Source organism: Periplaneta americana, chromosome 3 (assembly GCF_040183065.1).
Source record: "Periplaneta americana isolate PAMFEO1 chromosome 3, P.americana_PAMFEO1_priV1, whole genome shotgun sequence".
Classification (NCBI taxonomy): Eukaryota; Metazoa; Arthropoda; class Insecta; order Blattodea; family Blattidae; genus Periplaneta; species Periplaneta americana.
Genome location: NC_091119.1, coordinates 5,504,673 through 5,532,505, shown reverse-complemented (window position 1 = coordinate 5,532,505; position 27,833 = coordinate 5,504,673). Strand labels below are relative to the sequence as shown.

Here is a 27,833-nt window from a genome sequence, read left to right as displayed (position 1 = left end):
TGGAAATCCAATTTTTCAATACCGTAATAATATCAATAGAAAGGCTAGAGCTTTGCCTGCAATATACAAAAATAATCAAAACAAGCCCGAAAAACATACTAATTCACTTTTACTTAGGGTGACCAGATGTCTGGATTTTGCCGAACATGTCCCGCTTTTTTAGTATTTTGTGAGTGTCTGGCCGGCTTTTTACAATAAAGCCAAAATGTCCGGCTTTCTGCCTTTCAACAACATAATGTACCAAATACTGAAATACAGTAGGGCCTATATAAGATAAAATCTGAGGTCAAAAGTATACGTTTCTGTCGTTATATGAAAAATATGCATTTTTATGAATTCTGTGCTCTAAAAGAATTTGTTTTGAAGCAAGATGAAGCATTTTTCTTGGAAACAATAGATTTTTAGTGGAGTACATTTTTTGAGCAGGTTGTGAATGTCATGTGTTTCCAAACTTTGCTGTATATACAGTATGTCAATTCTTTTTTCTGATGAAATTGCTTTGCTTGTACTAACAGTGATAAATTTATTTCTTAAAACTTCTTTATTTCCTGATAGGGAGCCATTCTAAATTCGTATTTTGTCTTTATTTTTCGACCTACAATAGACGGACACAATGGGACTTCCATGATATGTGGTTAACATGACATTGTGGATCTACATAAGACAACACAGGATACCACATTGACGAGACATAACAACCATACCTTGTAAGAAATTTGAATCCATTAATGTGGTTTCTTGTAACAATAAACTGGATTGCCTTAGTCACCGAATACAACACGTCCAGCAATTATCATGTAATAAAGAATTTTGTTACGAAAAATTAATGGTTTTACTCATATCTCATTGACAGGAAACAGAAAGTTGAAATCAATACAACTATGAAATCTGCCTCGACATGGGGAACTATTAATAATGGAATTCCTCAAGGATCAATATTAGGTCCCCTACTTTTTCTAGTGTTAATAAATGATCTTGCCCCCCACATATTATTTGCAGATGACACAAGTATAGTAATTACAGCCAATAACTCCAACACATTCCAATCTTCGAAGAGGAAATTCTCTTCAAAATATGTGACTGGTTCTTAGTCAATAAATTAGTATTAAATTGTGACAAAACTAACATACTGTAATTCAATTTAAATCCTGTCCAAATTCAACCTCGCAAATTTCTAGCGCAATAATTAACAACAGATCCCTATTAGAAACAACAACAACCAAATTTCTTGGCTTAAAAATCGATAATGCGTTAAATAGGAAAAATCATATTAAAGAAATTACCCCCAAACTAAATTCAGCTTGTTTTGCTATTAGATCTATGCAAAAGATAGTAAATATTAATACCTTACAAACAATATACTTTGCATACTTCCACTCGGTAATGAGTTTTGGAATAATATTCTGGGGAAATTCCACAGATAGTAACAGTATATTTCTATTACAAAAAAGAGTAATTAGAATAATAGTAGGTGCCAAATCTAGGGAATCGTGTAGGACTATTTAAAAAAAAACTACAAATAATGCCCATGGCTTGTCAGTATATCTTTTCATTAATAATCTTCCCCTTATGTACTTGTGAAAACTTTGTAACTAATTCAACAGTTCATAGCATAAATACACGCCAAAAAAATGACTTTCATACTCCATCGGCAAGTCTATCGTGCTATCAAAAAGGAGTGCGTTATATGGCAGTAAAAATTTTTAATAGACTCCCTATCGATATAAGAAATGAAACTCAAAACATAAGATTATTTAGGGCCAAATTAAAGAAGTACCTAATTTCTCACTCCTTCTATTCTGTAGGTGAATTCATGACATTCAATAACACTTCATGAAATTGATACTAAAACTTTGTGTTGTACTAGTAGACTATATTGTAAATCTCGTCTGTATATATTTCATCTAGACTGTGACTATAAATTAAGACTTTATAATAGTATTAAGTTTGTTGACTTGTTCCATATTCTAGCTGTAAGCAATGTATGAATACCATGGAATGTTAATAAATACAATACAGTACAATACAATACAATACAATACAAAAATTTGTGAAGTCAATACAAATGTCTGCACTTGACATTCATGAAAATTAAAACTATCAGAGAACTTAACTTGCAATTTACAAAATTATATAATACGTATATAGTTGGCGTGCACATGATAGAAACGATTTGCGAATAATCTGACTTACCATCATCGAACATTTCACTATTAATGTAGGCCTCTGCTCTATCACAAAGTATTCTTGGGTCCTTATTAATCTCGAGAGCTTCTCGACAGCTCTGCAAGCTAAGGGGCAATTGATCATTATGCAGGTAGCAGTGACACAGTTTCTCCTTCGCCAAGAAGATTATCATTTGTACTGATGTCTCTACTTTCAGCACCTGGAAAACAAAATTTGCAATAAATGATAATTTCACTCCAAGACGCCTTAAGGGAGAGGGAAACTGCATGACTGGGAGCTAAGACGACCACTCGAGATCAAATGAGAAGAAAAGTTCCTTGTAAATCCTCTACACCATAAAGTAGAAGAAGTTCAACTAACAAGGAGAAGACACGCTCTGTATATCACCGAATTAAACCAGTTTTTGTGACATGAAAGTACAAGACACACTATTTAAAGTCATACCTGGTATGAGTGGCCAATGACTCCTCGTTTTGGAAATATTGGCTATTGTTTGTGACATACTTCCGTTAGGTGCCTAATAGGGAAGCATTATACTGTGTAACAGCGTAGCTCATGTGGTTGGATGCTGAGTTGTCATCCAGGCAACCTGAGTTCGAATCCTAATGCCTTCTCATTTTTTAAAGCTTGATATTATTATTATTATTATTATTATTATTATTATTATTATTATTATTATTATTGTAATTCACTTTCAGTTGTCAGTTCCTATATTCAAAGCCATGTTGAAATATGCGTGGTATGCATCAAAATTGATAAACGAACGAGAAGTGTTTGTGAATGTGAAGGATATCTGTTTCGCAGCAGAAGTGCGGAAAAATGTGTGTGACTGTGGACAACCTTCTTTCATTTGCTGTACATGGTGCAGGAAATATGTATGTTTTGTGTGTTTTTATGACATCATAATGAATCGGGTACAAAATGAAATGGAATAGCTGCTACAGAAATAGAACAGACGCCAGTGACACATCTTACCTTCATACATGAGCAGTATTTCATTGTTTATCCTTTACAATACAATGTTAGTTAATTAGTAATTTGTTTAAAACATGATGAAGCGTTCAATACATTGAGAAATATGATATAGATATGTAAATAGATAACTGTGATCACAATATTAATCATTATTAAAAGAAAAAAATATAGGACCAGTTAAGATTCGAACTCAGGTTGCCTGGATAACAACTCAGCATCCAACCATATGGGCTACGCTGTTACGCAAGCTAAAGCTTCCCTATTGAGCACCTAACGGAAGTATGTCACAAACAATAGCCAATATTTCCAAAACGAGGGGTCATTGGACACCCATACCAGGTATGACTTTAAACAGTACGTCTTGTACTTTCATGTCACAAAATCTGGTTTAATTCGGTGATATACAGAGTGTGTCCTCTCCTTGTAAGACAAGAAGAAGAATTTCAGTAAGTTCCATTTTCCCAATACAAAACTTTTTGTAGGATAATGTTCTGTAAAATTAAAATATGGTTTCCACCCATTTCATTAGAATTCAATTTGCAGCATATTTTATTAAAAGTATTACTGAAAAGACATATACACGAAAACATTTACTACGTACTGCATTTTCTGGATTACACAATTAAAAGGCATTATTTGAAGACTTGAAGTAAATAAGCGTCTAAGTGCCATTTTTGTCAAAATTGTGTCTTTGCTGGAATAACAATTTATGTACCTAGCACTATAACTTAAATCAGAATCGAAGTCCAAACTTGTTTGTGTATTGCTTTATTGGGTGTTCATAGATGTGTGTGCTGATGTATTACAACACGTTTTCCTCAAAAGTTTGAAAATGGCACTTAGATCTTTATTTTACTTCAAGTCTTCATTTATAATTACAGATGGTAGATTTTAGCTATTCTATCAATAGTCTCTAAACACACACCTTCATCTCAATGTCCCGAATTTAAAAGAAAACTTACAAATTAAACCAAACCCTTTAACTCTATTAAATATAGAATATAATCTAAATTTAACAGAAGAAATACTGAAATCAGAAGTAAACACTGAAATACTGAAACAATTGTCTTTAGAGACAATTAATATTAGGTACCCTCCACAAAACTGGCTTCATTTATACACCGACGGATCCTTGATCTCCAGAGAACAAGGTGCCGGTGCAGGTGTTACGTGCTGTCTCTTCTCACTTTATAGATCTCTTGAGTATGGAACAACAAGTTTTGATGGAGAAATCATTGCAATAAGTGAAAGTCTCAGGAATCTTCTATGCCACATCAATAAATTTAGGAATGCAGTTATATTGTCGGACTCCAAAGCAGCTATTCTATCAATAGTCTCTAAACACACACCTTCATCTCAAACAGCAGAAATAACTAAAACGCTCTCTCAATTAATATCACTCAATAAAAGAATTGTATTCCAATGGATACCATCCCATTGTGGAATCCTGGGAAACGAGAATGCGGATGCATTAGCAAAGAAGGGCAGCACTGCTACTTACAGACCTGTTACTAAATCTACGTATTACTCTGTGAAAAGATTTATTAAATCTACATACTTAGACTCCAACAAACAAAATTTGATAACACAATCCCATGGGAAAAAATGGAACTCTCTGCATCAAAATCCACAGTTAATTCCCGATTTACCACGAAAATCGTCTGTAGCTGCATTTAGATTGGCAACAGGCCATGATTGTTTGGCCAAACACCTGCATAGAATTGGAATATATCAGTCCACTAACTGCCCATTGTGCAACTCAAACCAAGAAATGGATTCGGAACACCTCAAAATCTGTGCTTCAGTGGCTGGCCATGATAATATCTTTGAAAAATATTGGAGTGCAAGAGGTCAAATGACTTTATTGTCAAACACCTGGCATTGGAAAACAACTACAACATCATTATGTGATGGCATGTATTACAGGAGTAAATGCAGTATACAGACTGTCAAAGTAAACTTTTTAGAAGTGTGGTGTGAATTATTCATTTAACAACAAAAGAAAAGCATTATAAATGAACGAGTGTAGACTTTTTCTTTAAATATTAAGTATAAACTAAACTGAGAAGAACACACTGAACAGATACAGTTTAAAAAAATTAACTGCAGACAGATATGCTTACCTTGTTTGCACTTTCAATACAGTCTTGATAATCTTTACTGTTAATAGCTTCTTGAGCATCATTAATCAATTTATCCACCTTCTTCACCACCTTGTAGTGAGGAAAACAATCTTTGTGTTCTGGATCCAACCTTAAGCATTCTCTTACTTCCCTGAAATAAGCAGTGCACTTTCGTAAGATACTAATCAACAAATTAATGAAACGCGATCTCAGGATTACTTTTCAATTTATAAATTCACACAAACATCTATGACTGCATAACAATTAAGTGATGAATTCCGTCCAAGGTATTGTGCAGAATTCAGTACATTAAACTAATGAGATAAATAAATTACAAGTCAAGGAATCCTCTTAGGAAAAACAGGAAGATATTATTCGACCTCCCATAATACAAATTGTGTATAAGTCATATTACAATTATTATATGCAGAGAAAAAACATGAACAATAACGAAAAAGGTTTTCAATAATTTTCACGAGTAAGAGCCTTCCTACCGGTTGTTCTTCATGGTTGTGAAACTTGGACTCTCACTTTGACGGAAGAACATAGGTTAAGGGTGTTTGAGAATAAGGTGCTTAGGAAAATATTTGGGGCTAAGAGGTATGACCACACTACTGGCACTACTAATTTTCGTCACATAATAACATGTCACCACATCAAAGAACTTCACTCATTGTGAAAGCTAAAACCATTCTTTATCTCTTGGTAGAGAAGGACTGTACTTACTTTAGTGATTCTGTGGGTTCCCCACGCTGATAGTAAAGAGTTGCAAGCTTAAAAAATCCTGCCGTATTGTCAGACAGCAATTTTGTTGTTGACCTGATATCAGAAATGGCAGACATCGTGTCTCCTAGAGCAACATGGCAGTCTGCTCGGAGTTCTCGCAGCATAGATGACCACGGACACACCTGACAGGAAAGGAAAATAGTTCCATTGTAAATTCCTTGAAAAAGAATTATTATTATTATTATTATTATCTATAAAACAGTAAGTAGAGTAATTTGCAATACGGAGTACAATTATGGGGTTCTGTCAGCAATTCCAACATAGATATCTTAACAGGGGCGATTTCTCAGGGCATGCTATGCTTGCTGCGCAAGCCCAGTATTTTCGTACAATGTGTATTTCTCAAAATGGCGTTACGTACATTAAAATTTATTTTGATTTTTGGAATACTGTACAGGCGTAATACCATCCGCAGGTTGCACACCACAAGTATCGCAACGCTTGCTCGTTTCTCGGAGCTACAGGAAAGACGTAGAAACAGCGAGAATACGATGCACGCGCAAGTGCCTTCCTCCTTAGTCCGTCCTAGGCGCACATGCTTCTGTTATGTGTTGTTTGAAGCTCTGGTCCGAGAGCTACACCAACGACTATTTAACGTTACTCAGAGCAGTACTGACAGTGGGAATGTGCTGTGATTTGCAAGTGCAATGTAATTGTATGAGCGGAATGCATGTGTTATTAATTCTTAAACACTAATTTGAAGTATTGCAATGAGTTCGGAATTGTATGTCATTGAAACCTTATTATTAAATCCATTTTCCCGAAGGACTATTCAAGAGAAGACAGACATTATAGAGAATATGTGCGCTCGTTCAGTGCAGCTCAATACAACAATGTGCATTGGTTGACAGGGTCGAAAAAACTAAATAAACTGTTTTGTTGGCCATGTTTGTTATATTATATCGAACTTCTACATCTGGAAAGCGAGTATGATCCATGACTCATAATGATTTCATAATTATAAAATAAATTACTTATGTGGGTCTGATTAAAATATTAATTACGAATTATTATATCCTCCCATCTTCCCCTATGAATAAAAGAGCAAGCCTAACTTTCGTGACTAGCATTCGCCCCTGTATCTTAAGAAGATTCGAAGCTAAATCCTTTTGCTGTATAGCCAATGTACCCTGGTTCGTGTCCAATATTAACTTACTCCGTGACCTGGGAATCCCCACCATCAAGGAAGAAATCATCTACAGTTGTCGATATCAGCAGTGGCTCAACTTACATTCAAATTCTCTGGTCATCAAACCACTGGACAACAGCGAACACCATCACATTCTTGATTTGACATTTTGTTTTGAGAACAATAACTAAAGAGTTGTCTGACAACTCTTAGATTTTTTTGTCTAATCTTGCAACGCATTTGCTGAATGTTCCTTTAGGAACAGATTGTAAAGCAGCAGTGATTAATAAAAAGAAAATTGTTATTATTATTATTATTATTATTATTATTATTATTATTATTATTGTGGGTCACTGGCTGAGAAGAAACGACCCACTGAAGGATGCACTGGAAGGAATGGTGAATGGGAGAAGAAGATATCAGATAGACGACATTTAGATATGAGGAAACTAACAGGAAGGCAAAAAATAGGAAAGATTGGAGAATGCTGGGTTTGCAGTGAAAGACCTGCCCTTTGACAGAAAACTATTAATTTAAATGATCATAATTATTACTACTTATTTGAAGGATTCGTAACAAGGAACATAGGTCAAGGGTGTTTGAGAATAAGGTGCTTAGGAAAATATTTGGGGCTAAGAGGGATGAAGTTACAGGAGAATGGAGAAAGTTACACAACACAGAACTGCACACATTGTATTCTTCACCTGACATAATTAGGAACATTAAATACAGACGTTTGAGATGGGCAGGGCATGTAGCACGTATGGGAGAATCCAGAAATGCATATAGAGTGTTAGTTGGGAGGCCGGAGGGAAAAAGACCTTTAGGGAGGCCGAGACGTAGATGGGAAGATAATATTAAAATGGATTTGAGGGAGGTGGGATATGATGATAGAGACTGGATTAATCTTGCTCAGGATAGGGACCAATGGTGGGCTTATGTGAGGGCGGCAATGAACCTCCGGGTTCCTTAAAAACCAGTAAGTAAGTAACTATTAATACTACTGACACCAATACAATTATTATCAAATTTAAGATTAATAGGATGAAAATAAGAAAAAGAATGTTGAAAGCAAATGTGGAACGAATGGATGCAGGAAGGCTTGTATGAAAAAAAATTTGTAAACAAGAACGACAATCAGGGACAAGACTCCCGGATGAACACCCAAAGATGGGACAACAGAATGAGGCCTGATAAACAGGGGAAAGCCTAATCAAATGAAGAAGAAGAAGGTCATTATCCATAGTGGATATTCAGCATCGGTGAGATGATAATATTCTACTGTCCATAAGAAATAAAGTTAAGGATGAGCCCAGACGAGAGATAGAAAATTTTGCCTCAAGCCCTCTCATCTAGAGGGGTGTTCTTTCACACGCCATGAATCTATAATATGGGACTCTCAGTTTCCTTCCAAAGGGAATTATGCTAATGACGGATGAATGCAAGTACATTCAGGTTATCTGCATAGGCTGCAGTGCTGCCACCACAATTGAGTTTTGATGTGAAAGAGAAATGACTTGACCAGACAATCGAAACAGAAAATGATAATTTTAAATATTGTGAATTTTATTAGTAACAACAATGTAATTTATTCGCCACAACAATAATTCCTTTCTACAATTCGCCTTAAACGCTCTCGTCAACAATTGGATTTTCACTCAACACAGTATTCGTTATAGCACTCCACCGACGACAATGACAATTTACTTGGACCAGTACGAACAACAATGAACTGTTAATCTTAACTAATATTTACAAAGCACTATTTACAAATCAGAACTATCAGTTCTCAGTTCACAGTTCTTCTATCTCAGTCACTCGAGTTCACAGTATCTCGAACCACAGACCTTCAGAGACAGTTCACTGTACTCGAACTCGGGTCCCTCCAACTGCGGTCCACTGCACTCGAACTCAGGTCCCTCCAACTGCGATCCACTGCACTCGAACTCAGGCCTTCGGATGCTGACGCAGATGTGGACGCACACTCGAGTCGAACTCCGGCACACAAGTCTGGCTTGCTTGCTCTGGCTTACTCACTGACTGAATAACTGAAAACTCTAAAACTGCTGTCGTTCCTTCGCGACCGTAATTTATAACCACAGCGACGTAGCCTCGAAAATTCGCGAGTCTTCCACTTCGACGGATTTCTGGAATAGTCGGGAAGGTCGTTCCACTTTCACTGCGTTAAGTAGCAGCTGCGCGCGCAGCCTCCCCTCGCGTGTAGGTCCCTTTCCCCTTTCCCCGTGAAGCCCGCGCGATATGCTCTCTCGCGGGACGCTGGTCGTGAGTTCGAATCTCACGTCGCTGTCACAATATCTTACAAGTGAATAAAATGTAATAATAATGAAGTAGCTACTGAAGAAGAGGTTGTATAAGTTGATTTCGGCAGCGTTTTTAGAGACTACACCTAAGAAACAGCATTTCAAATTATTTTAATAAGTGCGAAAAACAAGTTCCGTTCTCCACCAAAGTGTAACACAGCTTCTACAACTTCTTGAGTGCATACGTTTTAAAGAGGAAAATGCGTTGTTGTACTCTGTATCTGATTATGGTTGAAAATGTAATTAAGTCATTTTAAATACAGTTCAACATCTCACTGACAGATACTGATAACAAGGGACCGGATTTTTACGTAATTACATATTATATTCCTTTCCACCTAATCGTATATAAATAACAAATCTTTGCGAATCTTGTAATTACCATTAATATATTAAAATTTTGATACTACATATTTTTACATATTTACCCCACATTACATATTATGGCTTGGCATTACATAAATCTACATATTTAAGAGTTTTATTCATTTTTACTTCTCAAAAAAAAAAAAAAAAAAACTTCTGCTGGGGAAGTTTACAATTTAAAATACACAGATTTAAAAAGCCTTTTTACCTACCCAAGAAAGGATATATTTCGGGACAAAACATTACATCCTTAGTTCCAGAAAGTAATAGAGGCACTCACCCCATACCGCCCACTGTAAATATGAGTGAACAAAAGGCAACCTTTCTCATACAACAACTTTGCATTGTAAAATCACTCAGAAAGTAGCGTTGCCTTCATGCAGTGGAGTGGGACAAGGATGACATGATTTGTCTCGAACTATAATTGTTCTGCACACGTCTTAACAAGCCGTTCCCATGCAATTTCCAACCTTACCCACCCTCTTCCTAATCCTTCCAGGGAAAACCCGTGTCAAGTCTGACATGAGCCACAATAAAGTAGCCGACTTTTGAAAAGAAGCTGGAGTGAAGGAACAAACTGGAAAGATGTTGAAAGATTAAAATAAGTAGCTTTTCAGGTTACTGCTTGACCTCTTCACTTTAAATTTAGTAGACCTATACGGAAATGGGATTTTCCGAGCAATTAGAAAGTATGGTTCTCGGCTGGAATAATCCTACCCTTCTGAATGAGACAGGAATGTCACTTTTCAAACAGCAGTTTCTAACTGACATATCGACTGAAGCAAATCCAAGTAAGAGCACAGTCCAAAGGAAAGAAGATTTTACTTGTTTCAAAAGTATTTTTATGCTCGACCAAGCCGAAATGTAGTAATTATACACCTGGTAGCAGCCCTTTAATGGACCTCGTTAAAGCACACCTATTCATTATAGTTCAGGTGTTCCACCAATCAGAAAATACCATTGTAGCAATATGAAAGTGCAAGTATCGATTATTCTCGAATATGCAATTGAAAGACTAGTTCTGTTACTATAATAATTAGCGTTAATTGTAAATAATATTCAAATAAATTCAATTTGTCATCTCGTTTTTCAATGTCGAATTCAATAATCAAGGTTATATCAAGTTTAACGGGATTACATCAAGGTCAATGACAGTATTGTTCCTCGGAAAAAATCAATACTTTCGCGTCTGCGTACTTCTCACAATTCACGACCTAGAAGAAGGTCACTTCCAATCTTGTCAGATGCAAATAAAATGTCTACATCTAAATAATTTCAAGTTAGAAATATGGTCGAGCATAAAAAGTCGTATGAAACTTGCCTATAATGATAATTAAGACGCTCGTATGAATATTATGAAACTCGCTTGCGCTCTTTCATAAATATCCATACTTGCGTCTTGATTACTATCATTAAAGGCTCATTGCATAATGTACTATTATGCTCGACCATGCCGAAATGTAGTAATTACACACCTGGTAGCAGCCCTTTAATGGACCTCGTTAAAGTACGCCTATTCATTATAGTTCAGGTGTTCCACCAATCAGAAAATACCATTGTAGCAATATGAAAGTGCAAGTATCGATTATTCTCGGATATGCAATTGAAAGACAACTAGTTCTGTTACTATAATAATTAGCGTTAATTGTAAATAATATTCAAATAAATTCAATTTGTCATCTCGTTTTTCAATGTCTAATTCAATTTTTAAGGTTATATCAAGATTAATGTTTATTTTACTCTCTAGATCAGTGGTCGTCAGCACTCGCTGAAATGTGCAACGGGTACGCAGTGCCGTCCCATGTACACCGTCGTGCAGCAGGGAGAGATAGAGAGCATACCCGCTAGCAACTACGCAGTGCATTGCGTTTTCAGCGGGTAAGAGATGCTAGTCCCAGCTTGCTCTGTGCTGACGACCCCTGCTCTAGATTATATCAAGGTTAATGTCGACATTTGTTTCTAGGAAAAAATCAATACTTTCGCGCACATCTCACAATTTACGAAGTATTGCACAAGGTCAGTTCCGCTCCTCAGTCAGATAAGAATAACATGAATACTTATGAATAATTTCAAGTTAGAAATATGGTCGAGCATAAAAAGTCGTATGAAACTTGACTATAATGGTAATTAAAACGCTCGTATGAAAATTATGAATTACTATCATTATAGGCTCGTTGCATAATGTACTATTACTGACCTCGATAATCTTTGTTATAAGTTCAACAGCAGCTCTGTAGTCTCTTCCTCGAACAAAAGCCTTGGCTAGAGAAATATCGTCTCTTGTAGGTTCCACTTTGCTAAGACCACGATGTGCTTCTTCATTGTTTGGTTCTGTTTCAAGCTGGAAATAAAACAAACCGTTACAATGAAAGATAAATGAGGCCCACCATTACACTGTTCTCTACTGCTGGCAATAGATGTCACCCCAGTAAATACTGCAGACACTTCTGCTGGAAAAAAGTGGACACATGTAGGTTCAACTAGTGGAATGGTTTGAGAGAAACAGACTGGTAATCAATAAGTCGAAAACCATAGCCATTTCTTTTCATCATTCACAAAATAATAATTCTGAGTGGCCGGTCATAGAGTATCAAAATGAAGCAATTCAATATTCTAACAATACAACATTTCTTGGTATATTTCTTGGTTTGTACACCTTCAGGAACTAGGGAAGAAATTAAGTAAAATTTGCTTTGCCTTGCGATTACTAATAAGAGCATCATCTATTGAATCTGCTCGCATATTCTACTTTGCATGCTTTCACTCTATCCTAACGTATGGTATAATCTTTTGGGGTAATTCACCCAATGCAATCCAAATATTAAAACTACAAAAGAGAGCTATTAGAGCCATAGTTCAAGTGTCTCAAACTACCAGCTGCAGACCATTCTTCAAAAAATTACATATCTTGCCATTACCCTGTATTTATATTTATGAAACCTTACATTTTATCAAATACAATTTGCACAGCTTTCCTACAAATTCAGACACACACCAGCACAATACAAGAAATAAAGATAATATTTTTATTGAAAGTTTTAACACAATTCTATATAAAAACAGTTTCATTCATGCTGGTCTTCTTATGTACAATAGGCCTAGCCTACCAAATTCTTAAAGAAATATCTGCACATCAGAAATTTAAGAAAGCTCTTTATAAAATTTTAATCAAAAACTGTTTTTACAGTATGAATGAATTTATTGAAAATTATCATAACTGAATAGAAAAAGAACGCCTTACTTCAAAAAACTTTACTTCCTCTTTTCCAGATCCTGACTTCGAGAAGTATGTCTTCCCATGAAAGACGCAATGGTTGAAATTGACTCCTGACTTCAAGAAATACTGCAAATGGGACTTAGAGCCGAAATCGACCTATCTATAGTTTTCTTCAATCAAGTTCCAAGTTTTTTATATTTGTATTTATGTTGTATTTAATTATAGTTATTACTTTTATGTATATTATGTAATTAATTATTAGTTTGTAAATATGACATGTCCCATATCATGTATATGATCAGTGGATGTCATAAATGATTATGATTACAATATCTCTCGGTCCAAGAGTCGTATATGTGTAGTAATCCTGTACAAAATGTACAAACTGAAAGTGGTTATCATCGATTAGGTTGAAACAAGACCCACTGCTTTACTTATCAAATACTCAGAATTAAAAATCAACCACAAAAATAAACAAAAAGTGACTTAACATGTTCTTTTCATGGATCCTTCATTTCAGAAAACATGTGAACATAGTCCTTAAACAACTATCACAAAAATGTCTGTAACAATCATAATGAGATACATTTTCTCTTTTTGTTTGTATGTGTACATCAGGGCTGCCAGATTTTCTCGTCAGGAATCCATGACAGATGATGATACTGCACACCTTAATGTGACTATACATTTGAATTAATAGTTAAATTTGTAATACAACTGATTTTATTAGGTTTATGTATTTGAACCAATTATATAGAGCCTACACTTTTAAAATTTTTTTTGCTGAATTATGAAATTTCCTTTGATTATTGATGAAATCTGGAAAAATAATGTCATATTACAGCCTGATCTATACAGAAAAACTGCATGATACAGTGTTTAAACAAACCAACTTCCAAAGAGAATAAATAATAAAAAAATACTGTATAATACCTAATACATATTGTACTTACTGGCTTTTACGGAACCCAGAGGTTCCTTGCCACCTCACATAAGCCCGCCATCGGTCCCTATCCTGAGCAAGATTAATCCAATCTCTATCATCATATCCCACCTCCCTCAAATCCATTTTAATATTATCTTCCCATCTATGTCTCGGCCTCCCTAAAGGTCTTTTTCCCTCCGGCTTCCCAACTAACACTCTATATGCATTTCTGGATTCGCCCATATGTGCTACATGCTCTGCCCATCTCAAACGTCTGGATTTAATGTTCCTAATTATGTCAGGTGAAGAATACAATGCGTGCAGTTCTGCGTTGTGTAACTTTCTCCATTCTCCTGTAACTTCATCCCTCTTAGCCCCAAATATTTTCCTAAGAACCTTATTCTCAAACACCCTTAACCTATGTTCCTCTCTCAAAGTGAGAGTCCAAGTTTCACGACCATACAGAACAACCGGTAATATAACTATTTTATAAATTCTAACTTTCAGATTTTTTGACAGCAGACTGGATGATAAGAGCTTCTCAGCCGAATAATAACAGGCATTTCTCATATTTATTCTGTGTTTCATTTCCTCCCGAGTGTCATTTATATTTGTTAATGTTGTTCCCAGTTATTTGAATTTTTCCACCTCTTGAAAACATAAATTTCCAATTTTTATATTTCCATTTCGTACACTATTCTCGTCACGAGACATAATCATATACTTAGTCTTTTCGGGATTTACTTCCAAACCTATCTCTTTACTTGCTTCAAGTAAAATTCCCGTGTTTTTCTTAATTGTTTGTGGATTTTCTCCTAACATATTCACGTCATCCGCATAGACAAGCAGCTGATGTAACCCATTCAATTCCAAACCCTCTCTGTTATCCTGGACTTTCCTAATGGCATACTCTAGAGCAAAGTTAAAAAGTAAAGGTGATAGTGCATCTCCTAGCTTTAGCCCGCAGTGAATTGGAAACGCATCTGACAGAAACTGACCTATACGAACTCTGCTGTACGTTTCACTGAGACACATTTTAATTAATCGAACTAGTTTCTTGGGAATACCAAATTCAATAAGAATATCATATAAAACTTCTCTCTTAACCGAGTCATATGCCTTTTTGAAATCTATGAATAACTGATGCACGTACCCTTATACTCCCATTTTTTCTCCATTATCTACGACTAAACTAAGAGATCATAAAATTATAACAAATAAATATCGCTTCAGAGCAGGTTAATTAACAATCTTAATAATATAATCTACCAAACGTATGATTAAACCACTTACAACTTTCTTGAAATCTTCTTTGGCCTCGTTTAGCTGTGCTTGTTTCAAGTGAACATTCCCTCTTTGTAGCCTCGCCTGAAAGTTGAAAACTCGATATTAACAGATACAAACTAAATAAAAGTCAAGTAGAACGCAATGACGTAATATTCATGCTCTGTATTTATAAAAAATCATAAATGTCTGAAATTATCAGTAACGGTACTTGAAATATTTACAAATTTAGGAGCAAATTTAAAAACAAGTTGGAACACAAAGTAGAAAATAATGTCAACTTTAATAAAATGATAAACATTAATAGGTCTTGGAAATCTTACTGATGTGAAGTCAGGCTTCAACTGAAGAACTTTGTCGAGATCCTGCAGAGCAAATTTGGATTTTCCCAGTGCCAAATATACAGTTCCTCGTTTGAAGTAAGTTAAGTAGTTACTCGGATCACCCTCTAGAAAATGAAAGCAAATTATACATAAGTTAGTGACACATGAAATGACAGTATTTCAATGCTGGAAGAAAACATTTTTGTCACTTCTTCAATTGATCTTCTGATAATGCACTAGAAAATCAAAACACTACTGCAAATAGTGGCGGCCGGGTAGCTCAGTTGGTAGAGCAGCTGGCTACGGACTGGAAGGTCCGGGGTTCGATCCCAGGTGGTGACAGGATTTTTTCTCGTTGCCAAACTTTCAGAACGGCCCCGAGGTTCACTCAGCCTCCTATAAAATTGAGTACCGGATCTTTCCCGGGGGTAAAAGGCGGTCAGAGCGTGGTGCCGACCACACCACCTCATTCTAGTGCCGAGGTCATGGAAAGCATGGGGCTCTACGTCCATGCCCCCAAGTGCCTTCATGGCATGTTACGGGGATACCTTTACCTTTTTTACTGCAAATAGTTCTGACTTAGTTGAAATCATCCTACTCTGATGGAATAATAAATTACTTTTGTGCGAGATCGTGTGTATTTGCTTGGTTTCCGCACAAAACCAATCTGCGGAAAGTCTAAAATTCCACATTCAGTATTCCCAACCTAACACATATAACAATTTCGCTCTTCTTACCGCTTAAGTGACATATTGATTTTACTGCTTTAGGCTTTTAACATATTATTTTTAGAGACGTTCAATATAGTAACAATTATAAATTGGAAACTTACCACTGCAATTTCACCTAAATTGCACTGTTAATTATTGTTTTTAAATATTTGCAAAAATTAAGTAAACTCTACAACTCCACTAAAGTTACTGCATTCGTGATACAAGTAACATTAAGGAAGCCGTGAAAAAATCAACAAGATTCCAGACTCAACATAGACTGGGGGGGAAAAAAAGACAGACGTATATCACGGCCTGCTGGAGTATAGTAAACACAGAAAACATTTTAAAGCAACAATGTTGAAGATAGATATTTTTGTTTTGCAAATTTGCCGTCATTGAACAGAAACCAAGATGGAGATTTCATTGCAACTAATTAGAAATTTCTCTTTCAGGTATGTAATAAACGATCTTCGCACAAAATAATGTACGATACACGAGCGGTATGTTTTCTTTCAATTCTCGGAAATTAAAAAAGCTCAACTACGTTTCGCTTTTTCAATCTTTTCCTCGAACATGAAAACTTCAACATACCGCTCTTGTAACGCATAGTACTATTAAGCCGTCCTCTATATGCATTGCTACTTATGCCTGTAGTTCATGGTGCTCGCCCTCACTTGTCTCATAGTTACCATAGTTACCAGTTTAAATTTGACTGAGAGAATAAAAATTAACATGACTTCCTTGAAAAGACCAGTAAAGCTGAAAGGTTCCCGTCATAGACTTATGGCATGCAGGGATGTACTTCTATGGTTAAGATGTTTAGCTGCAAGCTGGACGGTCACAGGTTCGATTCCCAATGCAGTCATCACTGACTTAATCCTTCTGGCTGTACTACAACCCTGGAGGCAATCAATCTCTAACAGAAATCAATACGGTACCAAGAGAAAAAGGAGGAAAGCATATACGACTGATATCTCTACTGCTGATAAACGTGAAAATTCGAAATGGGGTAGTAGAGCAATTGGACAGCTTCAAATACTTGGGGTGTACTATAAGCAGTAACATGAGCTGGTGCCAGGAAGTCAAAAGAAGGATAGCATTGGCCAAGGAAGCTTTTAATAAAAAAAGGAGCATCTTCTACAGATCTCTGGAAAAAGAACTAAGGAAGAGACTAGTGAAGTGCTGTGTATGGAGTGTGGCATTATATGGGGCAGAAACATGGACATTACGACGAAGTGAAAAGAAGCAAATGGAAAAATTTGAAATGTAGATATGGAGAACAATAAAGCTTGTGAAATGGACAGACAGAATAAGAAATGGAGCTGTATTAGAAAGAGTGGGTGAAGAAAGAATGATGCTGAAAATGATCAGGAAGAGAGAAAGAAATTGGTTGGGTCATTGGCTGAGAAAAAACTGCCTACTAAAGGATGCACTGGAAGAAAAGTTCGGGGCAGAAAAAGATATCAGATTATAGACACTACTAGTGGCTTGTGCAGCAAATGCTGCGAACTAAGTTCATTAGACTTTCAAATAAAAATTTTTCAGATTTATTTTCAATGAAGAATACCAGACATTTTGAAAGTTATTTGCTTCCATAATAATGAAACATACTCCCTCTGAATGATTTTTTATGCCAAATACTTTTTCTTGAACCTATCTACCTTCAGTTTTTGAGTTTCAATGCGAAAATGCAAGTAACAATGTCAGGACGATCAGTGGGTTTTTCATGTGGAAGTAAAGCAATAGCTATTTCAGGTCATTGTGGATTGTAGGCGAAAGTTAAAAAAAAGTCAGGCTTGCCATGCTTTCGAACAATAGCTTGGTATAGCTGCTGCATGTAGAGCTTGAAATGTAGAGGGTAAAATCATTTTATCCTGCTAAGAGATCTTGCTGAAATGATCGGGAGACTACAAAATTTTGTAGGCCTCTTATTTTATCAGTAAGTAATACCTTTTGGTCTTTCCTTAGGAACTGTAATTTTTGCGCTCTCTCGAGCCAATACTGAAGAGAATGACGCATATAAATATCTACACCACACCGCCATTAAGTATATGAAAAAGACCCAACCCCACTTGATTAATAACTATAAAAATATTTGATTTTTAATAACACTATTATTATCTTACACAAGTTTTGTAGTTTTATATAATAGCCGCCACTCAGTAAATTATAGAAATGAAGGTTTAATTTAAGATATTCTCTACAGATACTTACATAACCCCAAAATGTTTCACTTTCATATCATTAATATAGCATTAATATGTATAATTAATGAAAAATAGTCACATCATGGCATTAACTATAATAATATTTCATTTCTAATGGTAATAACATCATCAAACGACCTCAAGTTTTGTAGATTTTAATATCCAATATACAGCTGTACTCAAAAAATTACACACCACAGAATCAGACCTATAAATTATTTTTAGTAAGTCTTGAAATTCTACTTGAAGCAAGTAAAGAGATAGGGTTGGAAGTAAATCCCGAAAAGACTAAGTATATGATTATGTCTCGTGATCAGAATATTGTACGAAATGGAACTATACAAGTTGGGGATTTATCCTTCGAAGAGGTGGAAAAATTCAAATATCTTGGAGCAACAGTAACAAATGTAAATGACACTCGGGAGGAAATTAAACGCAGATTAAATATGGGAAATACCTGTTATTATTCGGTTGAGAAGCTTTTATCATCCAGTTTGCTGTCAAAAAATCTGAAAGTTAGAATTTATAAAACAGTTATATATTACTGGTTGTTCTGTATGGCTGTGAAACTTTGACTCTCACGTTGAGAGAGGAACAGAGATTAAGGGTTTTTGAGAATAAGGTTCTTAGGAAAATATTTGGGGCTAAGAGGGATGAAGTTACAGGAGAATGGAGAAAGTTACACAACGCAGTGCTGCACACGTTGTGTTCTTCACCTGACATAATTAGGAATATTAAATCCAGACGTTTGAGATGGGCAGGGGATGTAGCACGTATGGGCGAATCCAGAAATGCATATAGAGTGTTAGTTGGGAGGTCAGAGGGGAAATACCTTTGAGGAGGCCGAGACGTAGATGGGAAGATAATATTAAAATGGATTTGAGGGAGGTGGGATATGTTGGTAGGGACTCGATTAATCTTGCTCAGGATAGGGACCAATGGCGGACTTATGTGAGGGCGGCAATGAACCTCCGGGTTCCTTAAAAGCCAGTAAGTAAGTAAGTCTTGAAATATAATAACCAATTGAATTTGAACTCTAAATATGTCAGCAATCCTGCAGGTCAAGGCCTTCGTGTAATAGCCTGTTGTTTATTGTAGTGTGTGTTTTGTTTTATTCTGAAATGCAATTAGCTCTCAAAACTGACGAAAGATGGATTTTGGAAAATAGGAAAATTATGTAGGAAAACTAACGTTTCACTGAAAGTTACTATTTTTCTGAAAATCCTTGGATGCCAAGCTTCAAAGTGACGGGTAATTCATTAAAATCCGTTCAGCCATTATCCCGTAATTTCCATTACCAGTTCAAATTATATATATAGATTATGGATCATATTATGTGGAGATTAAGAGGAAGGCAGAAAATAGGAGAATGGAGAATGCTGGGTTTGCAGTGAAAGAGCTGCCCTTGGGCAGGAAACTATGAATGAATTAATTAATTCTGAGTGTCTTCAAAGGTGGAAGCCCTAACCTCCTGCACTCTGCCACTGTCTCAATGGTCTGTAATAGGAAGATTACTTTAATTTTATTCCCCCTCCCCCCATTGAGGAAGACTTGCACCAGAGCCTGATGCTTATTGTGCCGTAAAGTTAACATAAATTAATTAATGATGAAACATTCAGGAAACTACAATAAGCTAGAAAATGTCATTATCAAATAACTGATAGTTAATTTAAATTATTTGCCAATATGTCACATAGTGTACCAATAGCTACTGTTTAAGTTTTAAGATTACGCCATACTTAATCATCAATACCTATGTTATAGTCGCGACGCTGTTATTCCCGGCGTGACTCCTCCTCTTTGCTTACGTCTTAGGAAGTGAAGGCTCTATAAAGTCTAGGTAGGTAGTATCGTTCGCCATTTTTGTCCTTTCGTTGCCGAGTTACCAGACGAGGAATCTACTTGCCACACCGTTAAACATTATCATTTCGTAGCTCCTATGATAATAAATCAAACGCATTGTAATTCAGCAAATAATTGAGCGGCAAATAATGTCCTCGTGTGCTTTCTGCGAACGCCAACGAAAGAGCCAAAATGGCGGGCGATTATATTAAGTATTTATCGAGCCTTAAATGAATAACGTCTTCATCAGCGAATCACAAGACGCATACATTTAAATGTCGCCGACCTGCAATGCGATTGGATGCCGGAAATTAGAGCAACGGGACTATAGTTAAATATATGAACTTAAAAGAATTGGAAAGGTATTTACGAGTATGGAACCGAGGCCTCATTTTATGGAAAAATAATTTACTGGCCGTGGTCTCTGAAAGGTTGAGAACCACTGCTTTATATCATCTCAACTAGCAAGTTTATTACAACACGTCAAGTGGATTTATTTTTGTTATTTTAGTAGGTTATTTTACGACGCTGTATTAACATCTAGGTTATTTAGCGTCTGAATGAGATGAAGGTGATAATGCCGGTGAAATGAATCTGGGGTCCAACACTGAAAGTTACCCAACATTTGCTCATACGTCAACTGGATATTGTGAAGTATTATAGTATCAGTTCGCTAATATGTTTTCGCGGGATATCAGCCGAGTTAAGATTTTGGAATGCTCCAAGCTTTCGACTGCTATCTCTGCAGCCATCTTCAGGGAAGTGATGTCCGAAAAGAAAGTCGAAAGGTTATATAGATGTGGCTGTCTCAGGTGAAACGGGATTGGTTGGCGGATCGGCCAATCCGGGGCCGGGAATTGTCATCGCTCGTAAGCTCCGCCCCTCCCGGGATTACTGCGTGAAGTTTGGCGGGCGGCGAGCCCTGTTCCGCCGGTTGGAATCGGTTGCCGTCCTCGGTCCGTGATCTTCATGACCTTGATTGTAAGAGGGCCTGAGTTGGTCTAAGGCCGGTGTCCATGCCTGACTGAGCTGGAGTCCACTGTCTCTGTTAAAGTTGTTTTTCTCCAGCTTGATCTCTATGGCCTCCTTGATTGTACGATCCCAGTAGTGGCTTGATTTGTTAATGACCTTGGTGTGGTCAAACAGTATTTTATGCTCCTTTTCTATGCTGTGTTGCGGAAAAATCTGCAGTGGCGCAACACAGCATAGAAAAGGAGCATAAAATACTGTTTGACCACACCAAGGTCATTAACAAATCAAGCCACTACTGGGATCGTACAATCAAGGAGGCCATAGAGATCAAGCTGGAGAAAAACAACTTTAACAGAGACAGTGGACTCCAGCTCAGTCAGGCATGGACACCGGCCTTAGACCAACTCAGGCCCTCTTACAATCAAGGTCATGAAGATCACGGACCGAGGACGGCAACCGATTCCAACCGGCGGAACAGGGCTCGCCGCCCGCCAAACTTCACGCAGTAATCCCGGGAGGGGCGGAGCTTACGAGCGATGACAATTCCCGGCCCCGGATTGGCCGATCCGCCAACCAATCCCGTTTCACCTGAGACAGCCACATCTATATAACCTTTCGACTTTCTGTTCGGACATCACTTCCCTGAAGATGGCTGCAGAGATAGCAGTCGAAAGCTTGGAGCATTCCAAAATCTTAACTCGGCTGATATCCCGCGAAAACATATTAGCGAACCAACGCCGAGAAAGCCTCAAATCGTACATAGTATCAGTTGTCACTAGGCACCTGCACAGAATACGAGGGAATGTTCTGTAGTTTATGAAAAATCACCGTACACAGCATGCTAGAAACCACTTTTTAAATATCAGAATATAGGCCTATTTCATGTAATGAGAAAGTAAAAATGAAACAACGAAAAAACGGGCTGACAAAATGCATTAGACAGTAGCTGTTCACAGAAAAGAAACAAAACACTGCTAATCAGAATTCATCATCACGTACTTTTGCAACATAATCCACTATTTAAATGAGACAGCAAGTCATAAAGAACTGTGTGCTTTTATTACCCACATTTTTCCTAACAGGTCATTATTAAATACACCGTTATCACGTATTTGTATTTTACAAATTAATGCTATAAAATGAGAGTTCGGTACCTTAAGAATGTACAACAACTCATAACAAAACTGGACATAACAAGCAACGAGTTTCAAAGGCAATTAAAGTTATTATAGTACCAAGATTAGATAACTACATGCTATTAATTTATATTAATAGCCTTTTAGTTCATATGCATGTCCTGTTGTATCAGAGTTGACAATTTTGACAGACAACAAATTAACGTACCGGTACAAAGAGATATAAAACGAAAATGTATCAAAAATGTATTTGTAATTAAATAAAAATATAAGTACATTTTACAGATAAGTCTACTCTAGTTTCCAATTCAACACTGTTGATAGAAGGAATTAATGTTTTTATGTAGACAGTCATGGCTCATAAATAATGGGAAGGTTAATTCCCGATTTACCACGAAAATCGTCTGTAGCTGCATTTAGATTGGCAACAGGCCATGATTGTTTGGCCAAACATCTGCATAGAATTGGAATATATCAGTCCCCTAACTGCCCATTGTGCAACTCAAACCAAGAAATGGATTTGGAACACCTCAAAATCTGTGCTTCAATGGCTGGCCATGATAATATCTTTGAAAAATATTGGAGTGCAAGAGGTCAAATGACTTTATTGTCAAACAACAACAACAAACTTTGTCTTTTCGGGATTTACTTCCAAACCTATCTCTTTACTTGCTTCAAGTAAAATTTCGGTGTTTTCCCTAATCGTTTGTGGATTTTCTCCTAATATATTCACGTCATCCGCATAGACAAGCAGCTGATGTAACCCGTTCAATTCCAAACTGTTATCCTGGACTTCCCTAATGGCATACTCTAAAGGGAAGTTAAAAAGTAAAGGTGATAGGACTCTGCTGTACGTTTCACTGAGACACATTTTAATTAATCGAACTAGTTTCTTGGGAATACCAAATTCAATAAGAATATCATATAAAACTTCTCTCCTAACCGAGTCATAGATTAACAGTTATTAACTAAAATATGTGTAAGTAAGGCAATAATTTTAAAAAAATCAAGAAAAATTAATCTTTATTGGTGGAGTGACAATTATTTGAATTGTCTTTCGCGCTATATACTGCTCGTGTTCTGATTTGTCGATAACTTTAATTCTGATTGGCCTGCGAAAGACGAATCTCGTCAATGGGATAGACATGAAGACGAATAGTGGGGAGTAGGGAAATATGCAGACTTCACAAATAACATAGTTTATTTGAATTATAATTATTAGGATCATGGAGGTTCACAACACCTTTATAGTAAACATAAAAAATATATAGTGTTCAATATATTACTGCATATTTCTTCAACAGATTCAAATGAAAGCCAAAAATTCCTCAAAAGTGTGGCATTTTCTTCACATCCTCAAAATTTCCCTTTCTTTACAAAAGTTCCCTAATTTGAAGAAATTTCCTCAAATCTGGTAACACTGCATGGGATTGAAGTCTGATTTGCGTTTCGGTTCCGTTAAGGATTAAATGAGGGGATAAGTGACATGAGGCCGAGGAATGTGAAATGATTGATATCGAAATTTCACAGGATTTTTAAACGGATACTCACCAACAGCAGCGTGGTAGTGCGACAATGCGTCCTGAAATTGCCCTCTACTTAACAGATCTCGCCCCATTTCCAAGTGTTTATTCACTTCACTTTGTGATGTGCTATCACTAACTGTTGGAGAAAAAATTTACAGAATATAGATATGTGTATCTGGATTGTAATATATGTTAATTCATACAATATTCGATTTTATATTCACGAAACCGACAATTTTTGTGAAGCAATAGAACTACATTAAAGGTTAAAAATCAAACATACCATCGAATGTCAAATCCAAAACTAAAAGAAACACCCAGGCGGAACATACTCGCCACGACGATGCCTGCCAGCAGTCCATTGTGACGTTACCACTATTCTGCAAATACGACTATATTAAATTTGCCTATGACAACAGGGATATCACTAACTTCACATCATACACAGACTGTTAACAACACTTCCATGATTCCATGATATTCGTGGTCTTTTCTGATTGGTTACGCACTGTAGGATGAAAAGGTTGTCATAGTTTAAAAATTTAACACGGCAGCACTTGCAATGAGAGTAGTAGTTCCATCTATTGCATATTCGTGAAGAAACAGCAAATAGTTTCTAATTTCCGTCGCAGGAGCAGCACATGTATAGAAAATCATTCTGCGTTGCCAACATAGCGACCGTGTTGCTATATAACACGAGACAGTGCCACCAGCGTATAAAGAATTATAAGTATGGGCACTTCACGTCGGTACCTTTGATGTAGCATAATTGATTTCAATGACCTTGAAGCCAGCTTGAGCGTGAGATTCTGCTTTTTTCCTAGAGTTGGCGCTGACATCACACCGGCTAGCAGTCGACACAGCGGAAATATAACACGTACAGCAGAACCCCGATTATCCGTCACCCTACTAACCGATTGGTGGATTATCCGACTGTTTTTGTTTCGCTTTTATTTCAGAACTAATTTACATGAAATACTGTTTTGTACATTATATTAGTACAGCCCTGGCATAAGACGGGAAGTTAAAGGATCAAAGACACCCATACCAGAGCCTTCTTTAGTTACAAGCCGGGGCATGGGTAGGTTTGGCAACGCAGAGTGGAGGCAGGAGATTTTAAAGTGATATTGTGTTTGCTCATTGCTTTCGTTATACGTAACGCGTATTTTTTCAATATTAATTCATGCACAAAGGTAAGATCAAGATTCAGAGTAGTGATGTAAATTATTACGGGTTCGAAAATAGTGTTTTATTGCAATCAATTAGCTATATTTCAGGATACGGCGTAAGTAGGCTACTTACATATAAAGGCTGCCACTTAAAATAATTACAAAAAACATGTTTTTATTGATAGTATGAAGGTAAATAAATAAATAAATAAATAAATAAATAAATAAAAAAGATATTCCTTGCACCGAAAATAATAAAATCAATAATGCAATAAAGACGTAAGTTCCTACGCAGTATTCTTAAGTTCCATTCAGTTAACAAATTTGTGGCTAGCAAATTGTCAATGTTTTGCGACTTAATGGTGTTTCATCTGTGAAAGGTTTAGGATATATTTTAATATTATCTTATGCGATTATCTATTGTGTTTTTCTACAAATATTTCAGATGCCTAGAAAGTGCTGTGTGCCTATGTGTCGTAGCAACTACACTTATAATTAAAAGAAATAAATAAAAAACATAGGGTAAACTAGGTAGTTATTGACCAGTATACGGTGATTGACCGCTTCCTTTTTTCAAGTATATTGTGAATAAACCACGATCGTGATTTCACTTTTTGCTGCATATACCTCTAGTAGCAACCCTTATTTGTGGTTAGTTGTCGCTGTTCATCCCACTGAGTTAGTGTCTGTTGTCTGAGAGGACTGAAATCGATTGGAAATGCAACTGAACCTAAACAAGTGTTAAGTAACTAGAGAAATTGCTAAGAATAATGCACGCAATAATTTATTTATTCTGCAAAGGATACATAAATTCTGGTGCTCATTTTTACACTCACAGTGTGAGAAAAGGTATAAGGTTTCCATCCACAGAATATTATTTTGTTAAAGTTTTTATATGACATAAAAATGCCCCGTGGTCAATCACTATAAAGTGTATGTCCGCAAACTACAGTGATTGGTCGTTCATAAATTATTTGTTAGAATAATGACCAATTTGCTCCAATTCTATATATGTTATCGGTTAAATGATGGGGATTTTTACAGGACTGATACTATATTATAATGCCTAAGCCAGGTAAAGTGCATTATACAGGGGAAGCTTTACGAAACGCTACAGAACCTGTCCTCAGTGGATTTGATTTAAATGAAGCTGCCAAGAAGTTTGGTGTCCTAAAAGCAACCTTAGCGTCCAGAAACAAATATCCCGTTGAAGGAAAAGTGTTCTTTGGTCCTCGTCCAGTGCTGGGTGAAGCCATTTGTAATAACATCAGAGAAATGACACACACTTGCTTCTGATAAGGCACAAAAGAGAAAAATGGAAGAAGAGGCAAGAGAAGGAAGGAAGCGAATAAGAAATGAAAGAAAAGGCAGCGAGAAGAGTTCTTTTCTTATTTTTTTAACTTGGTTATTAAACGACACTGTATCAACTACGAGGTTATTTAGCGTCGATGGGATTGATGATAGCGAGATGGTATTTGGCGAGATGAGGCCGAGGATTCGTCATAGATTACCTGAAATTTGCCTTACGGTTGGGCAAAACCTCGGAAAAACCCAACCAGGTAATCAGCCCAAGCGGGAATTGAACCCGCGCCCGAACGAAACTTCAGATCGGCAGGCAAACACCTTTGCCGACAAAGCTACGCAGGTGGCGAATAGTTCTTAATGAGAAAGATCAGAAGAAGAGAAACGAAACAGACAAGAAAAAAGTGAAAATTGTGAAAATGTGTTGTTCAATCACTAATAAATGAGTATTCAATAACTGTGCAGTAGACGGTCAATAACTGTAAAAGTGGACTTGTTGTGTTTATTTAATTTATCTTTGCATTAAAATTTTATTTTTTCTTTTGTTTATTGATTTTGATTTGTTTCTGAATCTTCACTTGGCCCAATGCCTTTAAAATTCTCTCAATAAGTTACCACTGTTTTCCGCTATTTCGTTGTTTTATTATTCATTAGCTTAAGTGGTCAATCACTATACAGTTTACCCTACTTGTTTTTTTTATTGATGGTACAAGGGAAAATAAATAAATAAATACTTAAAGAAATGTTACTTGTACCAAAAATAAATAAAATAATGACGTACTTTCGCAATACCCTATTCCAATCAATTAACCATTATGTGGCTAGTAAATTGACAATGTTTCGCCGCTTAATGTTGTTTCACCTCTGACATGAAAGGTGTAGGATATCATATGCATTTTAATTTCATGTGATTATGTCGTGCTTTTCTATAAATATTTCAGATGTCCAGGAAGTCAGTTTTAGTTTGAACCTGGTCAGTCACCATAACAATACTGTTATCCTAAATTATTTGTCATAAACTTTTTAAAATATAATTTTAAATAAATATAACTACAGGGTGAATGTAGAGTATCCAACGCCCACTTTTATCACTGCCAATGTTGCGCTATAATCGTTTATGCAAGGTAGACTATAACAAAAACCTGAACTAACCAAATCTAACCTGTCAAAGAAGCAACAAGTTATACTAAATATGTGTAAAATTGGCCTATGTCTCTATAGTGGGCGGGACATAAGTAACATTGACCAAACCAACAAAGTGATTATATGCATCTACAAATTATAGATAGTTCTGACGTATAGCAGGCATTCCGAATCTTCAACAAAACTG

General features: G+C 36.3%; 1 protein-coding gene across 1 annotated transcript in view; it reads right to left on the bottom strand.

The window, feature by feature from the left end:
• P58IPK (dnaJ homolog subfamily C member P58IPK) overlaps positions 1 to 24,522 on the bottom strand; it is a 31,875-nt gene extending 7,353 nt beyond the window's left edge. Inside the window, exons 1-8 of the mRNA XM_069819950.1 lie at positions 24,316 to 24,522; positions 24,058 to 24,168; positions 15,637 to 15,761; positions 15,323 to 15,397; positions 12,085 to 12,228; positions 6,012 to 6,193; positions 5,286 to 5,436; positions 2,194 to 2,386 (exon numbers count right to left, since the gene is read on the bottom strand). Of these exons, the coding sequence (XP_069676051.1) occupies positions 2,194 to 2,386; positions 5,286 to 5,436; positions 6,012 to 6,193; positions 12,085 to 12,228; positions 15,323 to 15,397; positions 15,637 to 15,761; positions 24,058 to 24,168; positions 24,316 to 24,394 (1,060 nt within the window). The 5' untranslated portion in view covers positions 24,395 to 24,522. The remainder of the gene's footprint in view (positions 1 to 2,193; positions 2,387 to 5,285; positions 5,437 to 6,011; positions 6,194 to 12,084; positions 12,229 to 15,322; positions 15,398 to 15,636; positions 15,762 to 24,057; positions 24,169 to 24,315) is intronic.
• Between the last annotated feature and the right edge of the window lie 3,311 nt (positions 24,523 to 27,833).